This window comes from Pelmatolapia mariae, linkage group LG23 (assembly GCF_036321145.2).
Source record: "Pelmatolapia mariae isolate MD_Pm_ZW linkage group LG23, Pm_UMD_F_2, whole genome shotgun sequence".
In the NCBI taxonomy this organism is placed as follows: domain Eukaryota; kingdom Metazoa; phylum Chordata; class Actinopteri; order Cichliformes; family Cichlidae; genus Pelmatolapia; species Pelmatolapia mariae.
Window position 1 is genome coordinate 26,458,698 of NC_086246.1, and position 20,245 is coordinate 26,478,942.

The 20,245-nt window shown below is 39.8% G+C and overlaps 1 protein-coding gene across 1 annotated transcript in view; it reads left to right on the forward strand.

Annotated features, from left to right (window-relative positions):
• Positions 1–241: 241 nt before the first annotated feature.
• Positions 242–20,245, forward strand: part of LOC134621198 (collagen alpha-2(V) chain-like) — a 34,421-nt gene continuing 14,417 nt past the window's right edge. The window contains exons 1-20 of the mRNA XM_063467631.1: positions 242–335; positions 6,405–6,605; positions 8,698–8,913; positions 12,060–12,248; positions 13,016–13,234; positions 14,257–14,481; positions 14,679–14,695; positions 14,937–14,969; positions 15,210–15,263; positions 16,808–16,900; positions 17,016–17,090; positions 17,181–17,225; positions 17,322–17,375; positions 17,468–17,521; positions 17,601–17,654; positions 17,756–17,809; positions 17,900–17,953; positions 18,993–19,037; positions 19,113–19,166; positions 19,270–19,314. Coding sequence (XP_063323701.1) covers positions 242–335; positions 6,405–6,605; positions 8,698–8,913; positions 12,060–12,248; positions 13,016–13,234; positions 14,257–14,481; positions 14,679–14,695; positions 14,937–14,969; positions 15,210–15,263; positions 16,808–16,900; positions 17,016–17,090; positions 17,181–17,225; positions 17,322–17,375; positions 17,468–17,521; positions 17,601–17,654; positions 17,756–17,809; positions 17,900–17,953; positions 18,993–19,037; positions 19,113–19,166; positions 19,270–19,314 — 1,875 coding nt within the window. The remainder of the gene's footprint in view (positions 336–6,404; positions 6,606–8,697; positions 8,914–12,059; positions 12,249–13,015; positions 13,235–14,256; positions 14,482–14,678; positions 14,696–14,936; positions 14,970–15,209; positions 15,264–16,807; positions 16,901–17,015; positions 17,091–17,180; positions 17,226–17,321; positions 17,376–17,467; positions 17,522–17,600; positions 17,655–17,755; positions 17,810–17,899; positions 17,954–18,992; positions 19,038–19,112; positions 19,167–19,269; positions 19,315–20,245) is intronic.

Here is a 20,245-nt window from a genome sequence, read left to right on the forward strand (position 1 = left end):
GAGACTAAAGAGAGGGAGGGAGTTTGAGAGAGAGAGTAAAAGAAGGAGGTGTTGGTGGGGGGGTGGTTGAAGAGGGAGCTCCTTTCAGTTTGCAGTAATCGCTCATCCAGGAGCCGTGTTGCACTCAGGGATATTTGGGATTTTTCAGCCTGGATGCTGTAGTTCGGGGTCGTGCTCTCGCTGACTTCCTCTCCTGCACGGCGACTTGTGTGTGAGGACGCTGCATGTCTGGCATGCAGACATGGGCCCCTCGTTGCACTCTAGGATTATCGTCTGCCTGGCCCTCACCTTGGCTCAGGTGATCGCCGTGACCTGCCAAGAAGACACTAAGAATGGTGAGCGATATCCACCAAATTATGACTTCTTCTGCTGTCCTCTGATTGGCTTTCTGTGTTGATACCTGATAGGGATCCTTCCTGTGCTTCTGTGGGCTTTTGTTCTGGTAACAGGTTTATAAAATCACCAGTTCATGTGCTTAATTGATCAAGTTTTTCATGTTTTCCTTATGTAATAACAATGTTTTCCTTTGATTTGTTGCCTTCTGATTTTTCATGATTCAACAAGGCTTGTGAAAACACTTTAATCCGTATTTTTATAAAACTTTTATGTTCATATTCTGTGTTATTTCCCCCCCTATTATATCCACGTTTTATTTATTTATTTATTTATTTTCAGAATTTCAGAATGTGGTTGTCCTGTAAAGTTAAACTGGGATGTTCTGCCTCCTAAAGCTCAGACCGCACTGGCCTTGTGGTTTAGGGATGAAAGGTTAAATTCACACCCACAACCAACACCAGAAAGGCTTATCTTGCCTTAATGAGACACCATTTAGGTAAAGCTGCTACAAGCCACTGACCAGGTGACAATTAGTAAAGAAGCTAAACTGAAACTGTTTGAAAGTCTTGAAGTTGATAAAAAGCTTTGACACTGAAATGACAAAATTCGTGAGGATTTCTCAACAATGGAGATGTGGCTCATTTCTAAAATTAAATGTCTGAGTAAATGTGATCCTGGGTCAAAAATACTTTCCCCCCCAACAGGCTCCAGTGCACACTTAAAGAGCACACAGGGCTATTTCAGTGCGAGGTCGAGGCTGAATGAAGGGGTTCGGAGTGCCACGGCTATAATGATGTGGCCTTGTGGATGGAATGGACAAAAGAAGGCCACTAATTTTGGTCAGACTTCAGGCCAGTTGCAGACAAGACACACCCAGACTAAGACTATGCTGAATATGAAATATGCATCTCTTACTTTCATCCAACTATACCTCCACTGAAGCATTCATGCTGCAAAGGGATAAACAACAACCTCAAAATATGTGCACCAGCTGTTTTTCGGTCTGAATCTGCCTTTTTTTTTTTTAACAGTAATGCCTATTTATGGCATTTTCTCCAGCTATGGCCTGATAAGTATCACTTCAGACCAGAAATTATATTTAGGGTCATTTTTGAATAATTAAAAAATGAATAAGAAGTCATAACCGTGTTTAGAGCCAAGAGGCAAAGGTTTACATGGATATGTAACCTGAAATTCTTTGAAGACTGCTAAGAGACAGAAATATACATAAAATATTTAATTATTAAACTATAAAGGCAGGGGCATTCAAATGTTAACTGTAAAACTGAATAGTTTTGAGAATTTTCGCAAGTTAATTTTTTTGCTTGAGACGACATAATTTATAACAAATACCAAAATATGAAGCTAATTGTGGCAGCTGCTTAGCTTTGTTTTCAGTCAACAAACAGGCTAGATGACTTACAAGTTTCATCTAATTTTTTTCAGTCTCTACAAAAGTTTTTTTTGCAGTTTCTTGACTTTTGTGCTAATTAAACTCATTTTTATTTTAATATAAAATATTAATTAGCCTCAGATGGGCTAATATTTATATTTTACTAACTTTAAACACTATCTTGCTAATGAACAGCTAGCTGTAGCATCATCAGTAGTAAACAATTCATTCTTAACGAGACATCTAACAAGCTAGCGTAACTTACATCTCCTCTAGTTGCTAGCTTAGACCAAAATTAGGCTTTTATCACATTTCACTTTTTTCAGTCTGTGTGCTAAGCTAAACTAAGTCTATATGTTCAGTTTAGCATACAGACAATAAGATTTCCCCTTAATCTCAGCAAAATATTTAAAAAGGTAGTGTAGCATTGTAGAGTATTCTCTGGTTTCCTGCTTTGCACTGAGTCAGTTATTGTTAGTTTCCAGACTGTAGCGAATTGCTGCTTAAAAATGGCTGACCCCAGCTTCAAGTGTAGCATCCAAATTAAAAAGTGTAATTAACATTTTTCATTTCAGATTCAACAAAATATATAAATAAATAAATATATAACAAGTGAATGTAACTTTGTCTAATCTTTATTGGTGGACTGCTTATGTTGCAGTCCTACCGTTTCCAGAGTATATGTAAAGTATATGTAAAGCTAAGCTATTCGGTGTCATTAGCTTATTTAGCATGAGAGTTATTCTAACTTTTAAAGAGGTTCTCGAGTTATTTGGAAGCTGTCGGTGCATATGACCTTGAAACGAGTTAGGTGTTATGCATAAATATCTGACAAAAAGTAAAGATTAAAGTAAATCTGTGAATAAGTTTAATTTTGTGCAGCTACAAATTGTGTTGTGGGTTTATCCTCCATTTTTAACTGAAATTTCTGTTGTTTCCTTACAGCAGAGAAGTTCACAAGTCATTTCAAGTCATTTCTAGCTGAAACCATACATATGTGACAGTATATGAGTTGTTATGAATGAACTGTGCGATTTATGATGCTGGCCACACGCTTGTTCAGAATTAGAATCAGAATCAGAATTCTTTACTCCTATCCCTAATGAAATTATATTTTGTTGGTATCCTATGTGAGATCTCTAGGTCAAATTTTGGGTTAGATTCTGGAAACTTTCAGGAAACTTACTCATAAGTAAGTTGATCTGACTTTTTTTTTTCTAGTGGCAGAAACAAACTTCCATACTATCAATATCAGCAAGTCCTAGTTTACTTATGTGTGCAGGTTTCTGCACATGTTTGCTTTTCACTGGTTCTTATAGATTTTTTTTAAGCAGTGTGTGGATTGGGATTCTTTATTGTGACCCTTTAAATCTAAGGTATAGCCTTCAGGACTGTTTCTGGTTACTCTTGAAACCAAGTTTGTAATGTTGGATTTCTCCATTTCAATCATTTTAATTGTTTTTGAACCTTTAAAAGAGAAAGTATTCAGATGAAAAAAGTAAAATAAAAAGACATCAAAATATAGACTGTTGGTGTAAAATAAGTATGAGAAATTAGCACAGACTGATTTTATATCACCTTCCCATCCTATTTATTGAAATAAGTTTTAATAAATGGTAAAGAACAATATTACAGTTCCTTTTTCATATCATAAATCATCTTAACATGACTCATCCCTCACTTTGTGAATCTCTAGTCTGAAGTCCTGTTTTTGCGAACTGAATATGGTTTAAAAACTAAGCCTGTAGTCAGAAAGCATGGGTGGAAAGCTGAAAAGAAAACCACAGCTAGTCATGATAATTGACCTCATGCTGTACTGTATATATAAGCTATAATCACATAAAAATAGCTGAGGCACTGCCCAAGAGTATAAAGTCTGCAGTATAAAGTTTAAGTGAAAAAAACTACATTTTATCTGCAGAAGTGATGAAGAAAAATGAGCTTTCGCAGATTAAATGCCAGTGCTAATTACTGGTATTAAGAGCTCTGCTTGGTAAAGACGCTGCAGCTACAGGGTGAAACAGGTTTCATGGCAGGAGGTTTCTCCGGGTGTGGCACCTCCCAAATAAAGTGAAACCACAGCCTCTGAGCCCAACGTATAATACAGCCGCTGTGGTTTCCACTGAAATAACTGCTGCATTTAAGAAGCAGCCTCTCTGGTGGGGAGCGGCTCTACCACATAATTAGTGCTTAGGGACGTCACTAAACTGCCAGGATTAAAATGCACTCAGAAAGCCTGCAGCAGGTGGCCATTTGTACCTCTTTTTTTTCTCCCTTTTTTTAAAAATGTTTTTACTGTTTCTTGATGGTTTTGGGATGATTTCACGGCAGGGACATAGCTTCATCCAAGGCCAGCAGGATGAAAGTGCCTAAATCTGCCCTCTTACAATGCATAAATATGTTAATATGTGCTGGCATGTACATTTAATTCAAGAAAAATTTATTTGGGTCACTGAAAACTGAATGTAGGTGTAAAAAACTTAAATAAGAGGGTTTTGAAAATAAGTGCATTTTTGCTTATTTTACCCCAGAACCCTGCAGCTGAATGAGGCAGCTCTCTGTTTTCTGTCATTTTTCTAAATTACAATATTTAAACAGGCTCCTTTCACCTTATATTTTAGCCCCTGATTAACTGACATGCTGATAGATTTTTGACATGAAAACTACATGTCTCGCCTTGCTTTATGTATATAATTGAGCGACAAGAGACATCGCTGTTGCAGAGATGATTGCATACTTGCATACAGACACTTTTATCGTCGCATTCGCAGCCAGGAGCTGTCAAATTCAACCACAGTCTAGTCACTGACTGCTCAGAAGCAATTTACCTAAAAGTGTCTGTCATGAGGGAGAAGGATGTTCGTGGAGATTCTTAGTAATAAGATCAAATGTCTCATTTTGAAACCACTTTTTTTTTCTCGTTTATGTTTAGCTGACTTTAAAGGTAAAAGACATCTTTGTAGTTTGCACTGTCCATAGACTGTATGTAAAAGATGGATGAAGGCACCATGGCATCACATAAAACCTCAAGCTGAGCATTTGAAACCGGTCACAACGAACAGGCTCTAACCACAAAACTAATAGTCACTGGCTCATTGGTTACTGAGGTGTGGTTAAAGGTCTGTTAGCCAATGAGCATATACTGGCTTGTCCTCTTTCGGACTCGATTAAAGACCATAATGAGTTTCATGCTTTATTTAGTTTGACCTGAGTACCTGAGCCTCGAAACTCATCAGGAAACAGTTTACTAAGGAAGCTGAGACTTCTATACAACCACAGTCGCCCCCTGCAGGCTGTTTTAAAATATGCACAACATTTAAATCGATTTTTCAACGATCTACTTTTACTGACCTGAGGGGAAAAAAACCCGTATATACTGATGGGTAGTTTTTATATCCCCTGATAAGCCACTTTATTAGGTACACCTTGATAGTACCCAGTTGAGACCTCTTTTGCCTTCAGAACTGCTTCTTCATGGCACAGAGTCAACAAAGTGCTGGAAACATTTTTCAGAGATTTGAGAGATCTCCTGTTCCATCACACCCCAGTGGCGCTCTACTGGTTTGAGATCTGGTGACTGTAGAGGCCATTACAGTTCACTTAACTCATTGTCATCTTTAAGAAACCAGTTTGAGATGATTTGAGGTTTGTGACATTTCATTACATAGTTTTTATTCCACTGACAATACAAGTTATTTCCTTTGGAGGGAATCGCATCATGGATGTGCGGCAACTGCGCAACTGGTCATGCCAGTGTGGACCAAAATCTCTGAAGAATGTTTTTATGGCACAAAGAATTAAGGGTGCTCCAACCATGTAATTAGTAATGTGTACCTAATAAAGTGGCCAGTACTAACTGATGTTGGGTGGGTGCACTTTCAAAGATCACTGTTGCTCAGGTTGAAACTTGCTGAAAAGCTGCTTTGATAAAGGACTTAAACAGCTTTGACAGGATTTAATCATGATTACGGTAACAAGCATTTTGCTCTGTGTGAGTCACGGTGCGCTGGGTTCACTGCTGCTTTTTGTTGAGAAAATTGGAGTCTGCTGGGCGCCACATGCTCCTAAAGAAGTTTTAAAATCCATATATTTTTAGTAAGAAATGTGAGTGAATCATTCGTCCTGTTGGTGTGGTCTTCCTGCTGTATTTCCCACACCACTGAGGAGAGACTCTTCCTGTAACCTCATAGCGAAAACACTGAACATTTCTTGTTCAGCCTGTGAGGTTTTACAGTACATGGTAGGGTCACTGAACTCACGTCAATTTGATTATTTTAGATACTATACTGCCTTAAATTGAAAAAAAAGTAAAGACACTGCAGGACAGTAGTACCTCTCCTTGTAGATAAGGTGCTGTTCTCCACAACCAGGGATTGTTGATTTTTAATTAACCTTCACACAGCAGTTTAGAGAAATTAAAAAGTGCTGCAGAGTGCAGTTATTGTATATCCCAAACAGCACTGCCTCCATTTTACATGTGTATTGAATAAATTAACTCTTACCTCAAGGGCAGCTGGTGCATCCTGATGGATGAATATACATCACATTAAAGACGGGGTTTGTGTTGCTGTAGATCTACTGCTCCAGAAGAAATACCCTCTCTCTGTGGTTGATTTAAAGAATATTAATACACACATACTGCTCCAGATGTTGATTGCTGCTCTGCTTGACTCAGACAGCTGTACAGAAAATGGAAAAGTCTACCGCAACTATGAGACATGGAGCCCAGAGCTGTGTCGGGTCTGTGTGTGCGACTCGGGGGCTGTAGTGTGTGAGGACGAGGTGTGTGAGGAACTGAGTGGCTGCCAGATGGCGGTGACTCCAAAGGGCGAGTGTTGCCCCGTGTGCTCGACTCACACGACAGAACCTAAAGCAGGTAAACCACTGCAGCTCTACCTTCAGTATGGGGATATAATCCACCTTCAGCTCCCTTTCAGCTGGTCATTGTGAGGTTTTCAGTACAATGTGTTTTTGTATACAGCTGGGGATATGATAACAAAGCTGCTGGCAGGAAAACAGATTCAGTTGTTTCTGGTCAATTTGTGGTTTGAGCCAAATCTGCTGAAGCTGCTTTTAGCTGCTATGCTGCTCACATCTGGAAAAAATCTCCAAAAGTTGATTCTGTTCATCTGGACGTAGCGTTTTGGAAGGAGATGGAAAGACCATCTCCTCGATTCAGAGATGGTCTTTCCCTTTTCATGTAAATGGCCTCCTTGACTCCGCGCTCAAACCAGCGTTCCTCCCTGTCCAGGATGTGTACATCCTCATCATTGAAAGAGTGTCCACTGGCCTGTAGGTGTAAATAGACTGCAGAGTCCTGGCCTGACGAGGTAGCTCTTCTGTGTTGTGCCATCCGCTTCGCCAGGGGGCCTAAGGGTACATCTTTTGCCATCTTACAATGCTGTGATTGCAGCCATTCCCCAACTCTCTGTGAATGGTACTCATGGTCTTTGATCAGTGGGTTTTGGTCAGTGGTTGTTGATCAATGGTCATGAGAATTTGCATAATTATGATTAAGGAACTGACCTCCCAGCTCATTGTTCCTTCAGTGGGCTGGTTTCAGTCATTATGCAAATGTACTGTTTATAAGATTTGGGGAAACCTGCAGTCAGCTGAGACTGAAGAAGTCACTTGGATGAGTGACGAAACATTTCTCCCACAAAACACTACGTCCAGATGAACAGAATCAACTTTTGGAGATTTACTTTCCTGGATGATTAAGAATGCATCAAAATCTGGAAAAAACTTTCAAATCTAAATTGTGGAGGCATCTATTTGCATTTTGTAGTGATGTACTGTTACAGTGATTAGCACCCAAGAAGGCCTCTGTTAGCCAGCTGAGGACTTCCTGAATTGAGTTGTCTGTGTGGTTCTCTCCAGTACCTCCAGTTCATCCCACAGCCTAAAAACATGCAAGCTAGGTTAGGCCCAGGCCACAGAATGACCCCTGTGGCGACCCCTGAAAATTTATATTCCCATGTCAGTCAGTCAGTCTCCACACCAGGTTCGTGATGAGTTACCACCCCAAGTACTCAAGTAAGTAAGCATCTGTTGTGGAGAAGAGAGCCGAGCATAAAAGCAAAGCTTTTGATTTACCATCAATCTAAGTCTGTACCCTCAGCAGAAGTCATGAACTCTGGGTAGTGAATGAAAGAATGAGGTCAGGGATACAAGTGGCTGGCCTCTCCCTTAGAGATAGGTTTAGGAGCTCCATCATTTGGGAGGGGCTCAGAGTAGAGGCACTGCTTCTCTACATTGAAGGGATCCAGTTGAAGTGGTTCGGGCAGGAACCAGGATGCCTCCAACATCCTGCCTTGTCTCCTAGTTGACATATTCCAGGTATATCCTACCAGGAGGAGGCCCAGAGGCAGACCTAGGACATGCTGGAGAGATTATATCACTTGATTGGGCTGGGATCTATTCTGTCTTTCCCTCCAGATGAGTTAACTGGATAAGCGATATTTAATGGATGAATGGATGAATGGATGCAGTTGGCGAGTGGATGGTGAAGGCTGCTGGCAATTGCCATGAAATCGGTCACAAAGAGGCTGCTGCACCAGAAAACTCCTTGTGATTGCCTTGATCGGTAGCAGTTTTCATGGGAAGCAGCAACTCATCTGCAAACACTGGCCAACTTGCGGATGAGTGGCAATGAAACTGAAGAGCATTCACCTTCAAAGTAAAAGTTGACCTTTTGAAACAACCTTTACTTTGAAGGTGATTGTTCACCATTTACATTTTTTAAATGTAACTGCAATTTAGCCAGTAGTTAGGAAGTGCAGACAAGTCATTGTCTTGCTTGCAAACTACGGGAAACTGCGGAAATCTGCTAGCAACCATTACAATGGATTCCTAACTTACTAGAGAGGGCAAAAACTGTGTCTCATTGATGAAACCCTCACAATGACGTACGGGCTGAAAGGGACTCACCCACGATACTCATGCGGCTGCTGTTCTGTCTCATGAAGATACCTGCACAGAAAATGGCACGACCTACTCCAACAATCAGATATGGAGCCCAGAGCCGTGTCGAGTCTGTGTGTGTGACACGGGGACTGTGGTGTGTGAGGAGGTGGTGTGTGAAGAGCTAGGCGACTGTGAGACCACTGAGGTGCCTCAGGGCGAGTGCTGCCCTGTGTGCTCAGCAGCCACGCAACAGCCTCCGAACACGGACAATAAAACTGGTAATAAATATTTTGAGCTTCATGTTGGACAGATTCAAACACTGGGATGTCTGTTCCATAAATATCCACACTGCTTTCCCACTTTTTATTACCTGTGGTATTCTTATAACAAGTGTGATTACGACTTTATGGCCCTTTTTATTCACTACAGCACATCTTCACAGCACTACAGAGACAATAATTGAACATTTTGTCAGTGGAAATCAAAACCAGTATAAAAGATGGACGTTGCCACTGTGACGTCACTCGCTGGTTGTTGACGTCCTGTTTCCACCATTGCTATCTTGGTTGCGAACAGTGTTGGGTAAGTTACTTTAAAAAAGTAATTAATTACTAATTACTTAGTCAATATTGTATTTAAAATACTTATCTAATTACTGTGTCAGAAAAGTAACTTAATTACTAAATAAGTAATTAAACTAAATACTTCTTAAAATCCCTATAAATCTTGAGTGGACAAACAATAGAAATTAAACTCTTTAAATAATAAATAATTGTTTTTAAAGACGGAGATGCTACAGTACGCAGCGGTAGCATGTCTTCCACAGTGTAGCCTGCAATCATTTTTTAAGCTCACCTTCAGACGCTTTCTGTGCTGCTGAAGTAAAATCAAGTTTTGCCTGCTTAGCAGGAGTTGCCGCGGTGTTATCCATGGATGATGAACAAGGATCACTCAGAAGTGTTCGTCTATGCTCTGGTGTCAGGCGCTTCAGTAGATTACTCGTGCTATTAACAGCAGCCGATAGTTTTTTCTCCCCAGGACATAGCTTACATATTACTGTAATGTTCTTGTCTGCTTGTTTCAGAAAAGTGAAGAGACGGGAATATGTCCATTTCATAAAACAGCCACACGCTTCAGCCGAGTCCGACATCTTCCGCTTTAGAATACGACTATGCAGCAAACTGGCGCGAAATGACGTGCACCTGCACTACAGTGATGTTAAAGCGGCGGAGTTTACTTCTACGTTTAGAAGATAAATTATTGAAATTAAATAATGATATTCAGCGAGTTTAATTATTTTACATTGTAACGCAAGTACATTGTAAGTAACTGTAATTAAAATACCTAAAAATGAACAGTAATTAGTTACTCTACTTTTTCAGTGGAAAAGTAATTTAATTACAGTAACACGTTACTTAGTAACACATTACACCCAACACTGGTTGCGAATAACCAAATGTGTCAAAACTTGTGATTAGCAAGTTGTTAACCAATGAGTGAGCAGTAAAGCACTGCAGTCAATCTATTTTTTCCCCAATCAGAGCTATCGCCATCTTGTGGCCTTCTGGTAGAATGCAAGAATAAGGCACCCACATTTGCTTCTGTTCTTTTTGTTTTTTTAAACTACAGTTAACTTATTTTACTATTGATGGACAGGATACTGCCACCAGAAAAATGTGTATTTCCTCACCTGCTGGCGACTGGTTGCTGGATGGCAGTCATTAATTGAAATCAGCAACACCAAAAACCTAGTTACAGTTGCTTTCGATGTTATCAGCCTCAAGTTTGCATGGAAGATCCAGAGTTGACTACAAACAATTGTTGACTACTTGCTGAAAAGTAGAGAAACTAAAAAAAGGCACGACTTTTACTTTGATGGTGAATTGTCTCCATTTGTGTGTAACTTTTCACAATTTTACATCTACTCCAGGATTAGCTAGTCTCTGCAGACAAATCCCAAACTGCCAGCAACCAAACTGGTCACAATGAGTTTTTCATCAGCCAGTCGGAGAAACATTCTTCCCCTTCATGACCAGTAGATGACCAATGGTCATTGACCAGTCTGTAGGGCTGTGTGACTGGGACCTTATTCACTTAATGATTGAAAGAACTTAATAACTGAAAAAGAACAAAGAAATACATGTAAAACGTCTTAAGACATCACCTCACCTGAACTGCATAAATGCGTATCAAGAAGTCAAAGGAAGTCCAGAAGTACTTCATCAATTTATTAAGTAATTTTGTAAAAATTGTTTCATTGCTAACAGGTAGCTTGAGGTTTTTCTAGAAGGAGAGTTCATCAGTAGTGATATAAAGTCTGGGCTAAATGAGATTAAAACAAAGAACGTTTTAAAAGGGATTTTATTCGAAAACAATGTCTGTTTGCTAACTTTCAGTAGGTGTAACGAATTCATGATGTCTGTAGTGTTAGCATGCTGACCTGTGAGAATTAGCCCCAAACACAGAGCAGAGCTAGTGTTTATGGGAGTGCAGTGATATTGAGTGGATGACAGTGGCTGTGAATCAAGTAATTATGATGGGGGCAAAGGTGAAACTGAGTTAACAAAGTTACAGTGATTATGCACATAGAAGGAGGTGGTTGGGGTAGATGGAGGGTCAGTAAAACACAGTTAAGTTCCCATTTCAAACTGTTTGAATTAATCATAATTATTCCATACACTTAAAGAGAATTTTTGTGCTTTTTCTCAAAATACTGCAGTATACATTCATATTAAAAATGATCAAGACTTCAAATAATATGTGATTACTTTGTTAGAGTAATCACTCAGTTTTCTTGCTCTGACTAGTTAGTTCCCAAAAGTATTCTACTTTACCAATGAGCAGACTTGTCTTGACAAAGTACAGGAAGTAGTAGGAAGTTGCTCATAACCATTGGGTGCTGCCCCTTGGCTGTTTTCCCAGAAGTTGTCCAATCAGAAGAAAGTGGCCATTTAAGGTGGGATCAGTAAAAGGCAGTAAAATGAAATGAGGGGCTACATAATGGGCCAGTATGAGATAAATAAAACTCTTTATGAACTGCGACACAGAAAGTTACTCTGATGGTGTCACAAAGTGAAAGTAGAAAGCTGGGAATGAGTTTAACTGGTCCTCTGTAATGGCATTTTAAGTTGCCTCATGGCTCCATCTGTGTTGCAACCCAGTATCAGGGCAAAATAGACACACCAGTCCACTGTGTACATTTCATGCTTTGCCTCTCCAAAAACTGAAATGGACACACAGGCAGAAGTTGCTTTACCAGCAGGGGGAGATCATATTGCTTTCTTCAGTAAAATTGGCAGAGCAAAAGTGCAAACCCATAAACTACTAATCCACAATGATGCTTTAATGATCTTATACCTACTATATTATATACAGCTGACACAGAAAATGATACTGAAGTCAGCTGCTGTTCTTTGTCATAAAGATTCCTGTACAGCGGATGGCAAACTCTACTCCAACAATCAGATATGGAACCCAGAGCCGTGTCGAGTCTGTTTGTGTGAAATGGGGACGGTGGTTTGTGAGGACATGGTGTGTGAGGATATAGGTGACTGCCAGACCACAGAGATCCCAGAGGGCGAGTGCTGTCCCGTGTGCTCAGTCGCTCAAACTGGTAAAGCTGGAATGAAGCCTGCACATTTGTCCCGGCGTCAGTGGTACTCTGCTCTCTCTTACAGCCCGAAGCCCTCCTTTTCAAGCTCCGTCCTCTGCACACCACTGTGAAATGTTGTTCTTGAACCTGTACCGAGTTTCCCTTTCAGTTTGCAAAAGGAATACATGAAGTTTTTGCCAGATAAGTTCACTTTTCTCAACTAAACGTGTGCAATAAAAACTTTGGAGGTAGCTTCATTCTTTTGTGTTTGTTAGAAGAAATAATGGAGCTGCGACCAGTTTTACTGCCACCCCCCCCCCCCCCCCCCCCCCAAAAAAAAAAAAAAAAACAAGCTGAGAGAAAGTAACTTATTCAACAAATAAGGTGTATTCCTCTGGGAAATCAACATCTTCTTTGTCATGTTTAATGCTTTTTGTAATTTCTTTACATGCACCTGTGATGATGTATTTCTGCTGCTCTAAGCACAAAGTTCGGCTTAATGATGCACCAGAAGGATGATTGTGGGCATGGTCGTGAGATTCATGCATGTTAGAGTAAGATGCTGGTATTTTAAGGACTAGAAAACACACATACTTTGCATTTTGTGACTGTATTTTTGAAGGAACCCAACAGTATGGATTCATAAACGAGTATGTTTTATTTTAAAAATGTGTGTTTTCCAGTAAATGTGCAAAGTTGTGGGAATTTCCATTAAAATGTAGATCCTTTTTTAAAATCCAGTGACAGCCAGTTGCAGCACATACTAACTGAGTTTCTCTTTCATGAAGACACCTGCACAGAAAATGGAAAAGTCTATGCCGACAACGACATGTGGAGCCCGGAGCCGTGTCGGGTGTGTGTGTGCAATAAGGGGACCGCCATGTGTGAGGACGTGGTTTGCGAGGACCTCGGTGACTGCCAGAAAACGGTGACCCCAGAGGGCGAGTGTTGCCCTGTGTGCTTGACTGCAGCTTCAACACTTATTCCCAGTACAGACCCCGCAACAGGTAAAAAGTCCATTTTATGTGATTGAAAATATAATTTATTATATGGTTGATCCAGGGCCGGACTAGCCTTTAATGAGGCCCCAGGGCAGAAATTTGTTGCTGGGCCCCCCGCAGCAAGTTTTTGATCAAATACGTGTTGATTAGATTTAGCCTGAAAAAAAAAAAAAAAAAAACCTCAACAAAAACTCGTTTAAAAACTTGTTTAGGATGTGATGAGTGAAACTACAAGGGTGCTCTGTGAACAGGGGTGCCTCCAGAATTTTTTCATAGCGGCGGCCATATGAGGGCCAGTAAAAATATTGGGTTGGCACATCTGTTGTCAAATATAGGTTACTTGAAAAATAAGTAACCTAACCTATAAGTAAAATAAGTAACCTATAGAACAGAGAGACAGAAAAGAATTATATGTTTAGTTAATTTCCTGCTATTAAAGTTGACATCACTGAAAAATAGGTACATATGAAAACCAAATAACATTTTTAAATCCATAATAATGTGTTTTAATTTATTGACTGACTGATTGATTGGCAGTCCCAACCAGCACTTTAGTGATTCTTCCTCTCTATTGTGTTCACATTTATTGAAATTATTACCAATATTTCGCAGTCTTGCCGGGGGTGGCCAGTGCCCCCCTAGACCCCCCCTTGGTGACGCCCCTGTCTGTAAATGGAACTTCAGTCCATACCACAACAATGAGTATGTTATAAAAGGAAAAATTGAATTTTTAAAATTTTATAATTCATAATGTAAAAAAGCAAATGCTGTTATGATGATGTATTGTTTATGACTTTGTCTCTTTTGTTTCTTTGTCTTGTATGTCTGGTTTAGTGTTAGCATTCATGCCTACTTTCATCATTTCATCTGTTTTACTTTGAAAGCTTGTTTTCTTTGAGTTCCTGGGTGAGTTTTGTGTACGGGGAAGGAAAAGAGATCACGGTTGTTTGTTGCTCCCAAGAATGTGTAAATGAATTTCCTGGTTGTCTGTCCATCTGTTTGAGCCATTTTGGGGTTTTTTCTTGCAGCTGCAGATGAGAAGAAGGAGGAAAACTGCAAAGTCAATGGGGAGGTCTACCATCACAATGACATCTGGAAACCCGAACCTTGCCGCGTGTGCGTCTGTGACAACGGCGTCACTGTCTGTGATGAGATACAGTGCGAGGTCCTGTCAAACTGTGAGAAGGCTGTCACGCCCGCGGGAGAGTGCTGCCCTGTGTGCGACAACTTTGCAAGTGCCAGCAGGATGATAGGTGAGACGGATTTACCCGCATCCAGAAGAGAGATGGTCACTTTGTGTTAGATTTACACCCCTTATAAAACTTAGATACTTTATTTTATGTCTTATCTTTATTTTAATGTTTTTGAAGTGCTTTAAAGGGTAAAATTTACTACATAAATTGTGAAAAATAAAATAAATAAAAATATTTTTTTCTCTTTTTTTCCCAAGAAATTATGGGCCTCAAGGTAAGTCATACAGTCAGTTAAGAAAAATATATTAAATTGGGAACATTGTTACCAAAAAGTGTTGCTTGGCTTTATTTTTAGGGGCAAAAGGGTGAACCAGGAGACATCCCATATGTAAGTAAAAAGAATAAGTTAGGCGTTAGTGCACGTTGCATATAAATTTAACTTTTTTAATTAATTATGCCTAGATGGAGGTCTTAATAATTCATTTAATGAACTTAATTTTTCTTGTGTTGTGAAGGTGGTGGGGATTCCTGGATCTTCAGGACCCACGGTGAGCTTTTTTCTTTCTTTCATCCCCCTCTCTGTCCTTGTCATCTTTCTGTTTGCTGTCACAGTATTACACATGATAAATGGAGTCACAGTAGAGGGCAGCAAAATGTAATACCACCATTTGTTATTACAATTACCAGGACAAATGCTTTCATGTATACAAATTTCACTGCATGATTATTCCAGTAATTAGACAGTGACCAATGTTTCAATGCTCTTATGGCTTGTTCTCTTTGCTCAGGGTCCTCCGGGGGCTCAGGGAAGCCCTGGACCAAGAGGCTTTAAAGGCAGACGGGTAAGTTGAAACCAATACACAGGGAACTAGTGGACCTATAAGTTAATAGGTGATGTTCACGATGAAAGAAAATAGCTCCTGTAACTGTTATACTGCCACAGTTAATGTTTAATTGCTGGATAGTTTAATTTAAACACAGCATCATAACTAAAAATCAGTTTGTTTGTTTTGGTGAGAATGCTACATAGCAATGCTACAATGCAACTTAAACTGCAGCCCCGCAGTTCATCATCATGTTAAACAAGATGTTTTTTAGGTGCTGCCTCTTTAAGGTCCGCCTCCTTTTCGTCAGTTTCTTCTGATTGGCTGACTTCTGGACAGTTGTAGAGGGGCAGCACAGTGTGCTTGTGAGCTGTAGTGAGTTTGTAGCAGTTCAACATACAAATAAGTTGATGACAGGCTGATGCCAGATACTGATAAAGATATAAACAACATTGGAAATCATGTATTACTTTAGACACATGTTTTAAAGCTTATCCTATATTTAATATGAACATTCAATAGTGTAGCATAATATAGCCAGTCATGATAAAGACTGTAGTGTTTTGCTTATCAGGGTGTAATAAAAGTAATCAGATCCTTAGCAGGTTCAGAAATGAGGCAACAACCCAAGAGCTACATGTCAGACTCTGTAGGCCTCTGTTATAGGTTGTTTGGAGAGGTTTCCAGGAAAACGCCTCTTCTCTCTGAAAAAAAACCATGCCAGCACAGTTTAGGTTTGCAAAGCTGCATCTGAGCAAGCCACAAAAGACAGATAATGCTTGGCCTTAACAGCACAGCAGCAAATCTACAACAGAATGAGGGAAAAGAAAAGAATCAAAGTGCTGCAATGGTCCAGTCCACGTCCAGACCTCAATCCAGTTAAAATACTGTGATGGGACCTTAAGAGAGCTGTGCATAAATGAACAACCGAAAATCTCAAGCGTGGACCGATACTCCTCCACCACAGTGTGAGAGACTGATAAAGCCCCACAGAAAAAGGAAATAATTTTATCAAGTTGTTGCTGCTAACAGTGTTCAGTAGCTGCCAGCTACCGAACGCTGGGGGGTTCATAGTTTTTCACACTGCTTCTGCATCGTGGTTAGTTTTTGTCATGGTGTAATATTTCATGTGTTGTTGTTCATCTGAGGTTGTATTTAAATAATTTTAGAACCTGCTAATGACCAGTTACCTAAAAACTTAGAGGGCATACTTTCTTCTTTATGTACAGAACAGAAATGAAGGACAAGAATAATTGTTCCTTTTTTAAGTTTTCTATAGTTAAATGTATCTAAAGCTGTGGAGTATGAGGTAAATTATTTACCCTCTGAAATGTGGTGGACAGGACGTATAAAGGTGTATTAAGCACCTCAAGGCCCTCAAAGTGCTCAAGTAGATGCAGCGAATCTGATAACACACCCTCTCGTTGACATTTACACATTATTCACATGTGGATAACTGTAGTAAAATCATAAACTGCAAACAAAATGTCAGAATTAAGCTTCTGGTCATGTAACCAGTCAGTACCTTCTGTGTGCCACTCATTAACCCATGCAAATTGCAGGGTTTCCCAGGGCCTCCAGGATTTGATGGCGAGCCCGGTATACCAGGAAATCCAGGAGAACCGGGACCACCTGGGCATCCCTCGCATCCTGGGGTGAGCTGCTCTCCAACTTCTTTTAATTAGTTAATGCAAATTTCATAAGAAAAAAAACAAACAAATCAAATTTTCTCCATGAATGATTAATTTTGGATCAATTTCTTCCTGATAGGGTAACCTAGTGACACAGATGGCTTCGGGTTTTAGCGAGAAGTCGGGTCCATCTGCGATGCTAACAGGATCCAGGGTGAGCGCTTTTAAACTGCATATTTTACATATGCAAAGTCCGGAAGCTTGAAGAGTTTAAACTGCAGTGCATAATCGTTTGCCATTTCAGGGTGAAGCAGGACCACGAGGACTTCTAGGACCGCCTGGACCACCAGTGAGTCTTTATCTCTGATGAAGTTTTAGAGCCAAATATTAGTTTTACTTTGTAGGAAGTGGGCCTAAAAATGTGACCTTTAATTTTCCTGCTCAGGGTCCTGCTGGTGGTCAAGGAATTCCTGGAGAAGCTGGAGATCCAGGACCGATGGTACAGTCGTTTCTTCATCTTGGATTAACTCTAATGCTGCTTTACATGTTAAAGAGTGAAATTTAAATGTGACTGTACGTGTGTGTCTGCAGGGGGAGCCGGGTCATCGAGGACCTGATGGACCACCAGGAAAACCTGGACTTGATGTGAGTCATGTAACAGATACTGATGAGGATTCTTCTTTTATCTGTAATTATTCCATAATCACCTGATGGTCTTTACCAGGGACAACCCGGACCTGCAGGAGCAACCGGAGAACCAGGATACCCGGGATCAGTGGTAACCAGTCGTCATGCCAAAAAATATTTAATCTTACTATTGTCATGATAATAGTGATACAATAACCTACTCTAATCTAATGTGATTACGTTTAAATACAGGGTGCAAGAGGATTCCCAGGACTGCCAGGTAATCCAGGACTGAGAGGACACAAAGTAAGTCCTTTTTCCTCATTATTACTTGTTAGTTTTCATGTGTGAAATATTAAGAACTAACCAGTCTGTGAATTTAAACCTCTACAACAGGGACACAGTGGACTTGTTGGACCAAGAGGCGAGTCTGGAGCAGCTGGAGCGAAGGTAGCTAACTCTCACGTTTGAAGAAAATAGTAGGAATTATAGTTTAAGTCTTAAAGGAACAATATTCAGTGCAGTTGCTTTAAATTATTTAAAAAAAAACAATTTAATGGTTCGATGGTGTCCAAATACAAGCTTGTGAGGTCAGCTGGTGATTCCAGTGAGAGTAAATGTCTATGTGCTTTAGCTTTAAACAGAGACACCTTTAGTTAGACAGCTACATCTCAATCACCTGAGAGATTAAACAAAGAGGCTAAAGTGGCCCTAATGTGTGTAAATATATCAAATTCACTGAAACACATGGCACTCGTTTGGCACTGGAGTAGTGTTAAATGCCCAGATGTACACTTGTATGCATCTTCGTGCTATCAAGGTGGTAAAAAGATGTTGACCTGTCTGACACACCTGCTCATATCAGTGAAGAGAACAGGGCACCAGTGATGGCCCTGCCAGTTCTGTTGTTGCTGCCCAGCGTGGGCTGTGATTGCAGGTCACATTAAAGGCTGTTGGGACCTAGCAAGAGGTCCCAATAGCCTTTAATGTTATGTTATTCTCCTTCATGTTATTCTCCTCCTGTTCCTTTTTGCACAAAGGAGTAGATATCTTTCCTCCTGCTCGATGCTGTGTCCTTCTACACCAAACTCTCCTCACTTCTGTAACGGCCCGTCTCTGGTACACACAGCAGTGTCAAGAACACACACAAAAAAGGCTAAACTAGAGAAAAAACAGTCAGTATGGATAAGGAGAACGCTAATCTATTTAATTTGTGTGAATTGTTGTTACCTCTACTACAAGCAGCTGAACTGGAATCACACTATTTTACATAACATTTTTATAACAAACACTTCATTGCATTTATCTCATGTTTTAGTTTTAGAATGAGACAAAGAAAATGAGACGTAAACCTGATCTTTGAAAACAGGATTTTTTAAATGAACTCCAAACAGAAATTTCATCACTTGTTTCCATGTTTGAAAGGTTGTTCCAGTCATATGTGCATGTTTCAATCTGTGCATAACTGCTCAGTTTCTATGCTTTGCAGGGTGCTTCTGGTACTCCTGGTGCAATGGGAGCTCCTGGTCCAGTGGTAAGTTAAAAAACACAGTTAAAAAGAGAGAATATTAGTCTGCTGCAGAGATACTGACTCCATCTTTGGTTTCAGGGACCACCTGGGATGCAGGGAGAAAGAGGCCGAGCCGGAACGACCGGCCCTGTGGTATGAGACAAATAATTGAGCCACATGACAAGAAAAGGAAAAAAAAATGCAAAGAAATGTTTCCACATTAAGTTATTTATCTTAATCTGTGTTTTTCTCTTAGGGTAAACGTGGCACACCTGGCCATGTTGGTAAACCAGGTCCTCTGGTAAGATCTACTACATCTACTTTTTTCAACACTTCTGTCCACACCGAGGGACACACCTCTGTTCAGACCCTGAGATTATTTAAAAACATAAAAATATAATTTTAATCCTCTAACATGCTTCTTGTTTAAGTGTCTAGCACATCAGAAAATAGAGAAAAATCTCCCTTGTGATTTGAAAGCAGAAGTTAATATCTTTAATTTGCATGTTTTGATTGAACAAAAACCACGTAGCACAAAATAATGGATATATGATATTACTCATTATTAAAAAAAACCCTTTAGGTTAGTTAATTTAATTGGTTTAGTAGAAAAATACTGTTGCTGTTTCCAATCGCAGGATGAAAGAGCAAAATTTGATGGCCGATGTAAGTAAAAAACAAACAAACTGAAGTCCTAAAAGGAAAGAAGAAACAAAAACACAAGGAAACAGAAGAAAAGTAACTCAGGTAGCAGATAAAAGCAAAGGGGGACAAGGCAAGAGTACCGATACACTCAACAAGAGAAAACCAGCTACTAAAGGAAAGCAGTAACAACCATAAGATACTTGCAGTGAGGAATAACTCCATAAAAACAGACCAGAACAGTGAAGTTCTCCAAAAAACCTCCAAAACTCTGTAACACCAATACAGGAAGAAGGAAACTCTGAGCCAAAGCGTCTTTATAATCAGTCCGTCATCAATGAAAGGACAGAAACTCAATCACTGGACGATGTGGGTTTATTATTAATTCATCTGTTCGATAAGGGGCTAATATTTGTCATGTTGTAATCTTGTTCACGTTAACCTGAATATTTAAATGACAATTGTGAAAATTAAACAAAATGAAATTTAATTTATCAAGAGTCTGAATGTGTTCTGACAGCATTTCTCGATGTTTTTATCTTCAGTCATTTTGTCCCCGTCAGCTTAAAGTTGAGGCCATGTTTGGAAAA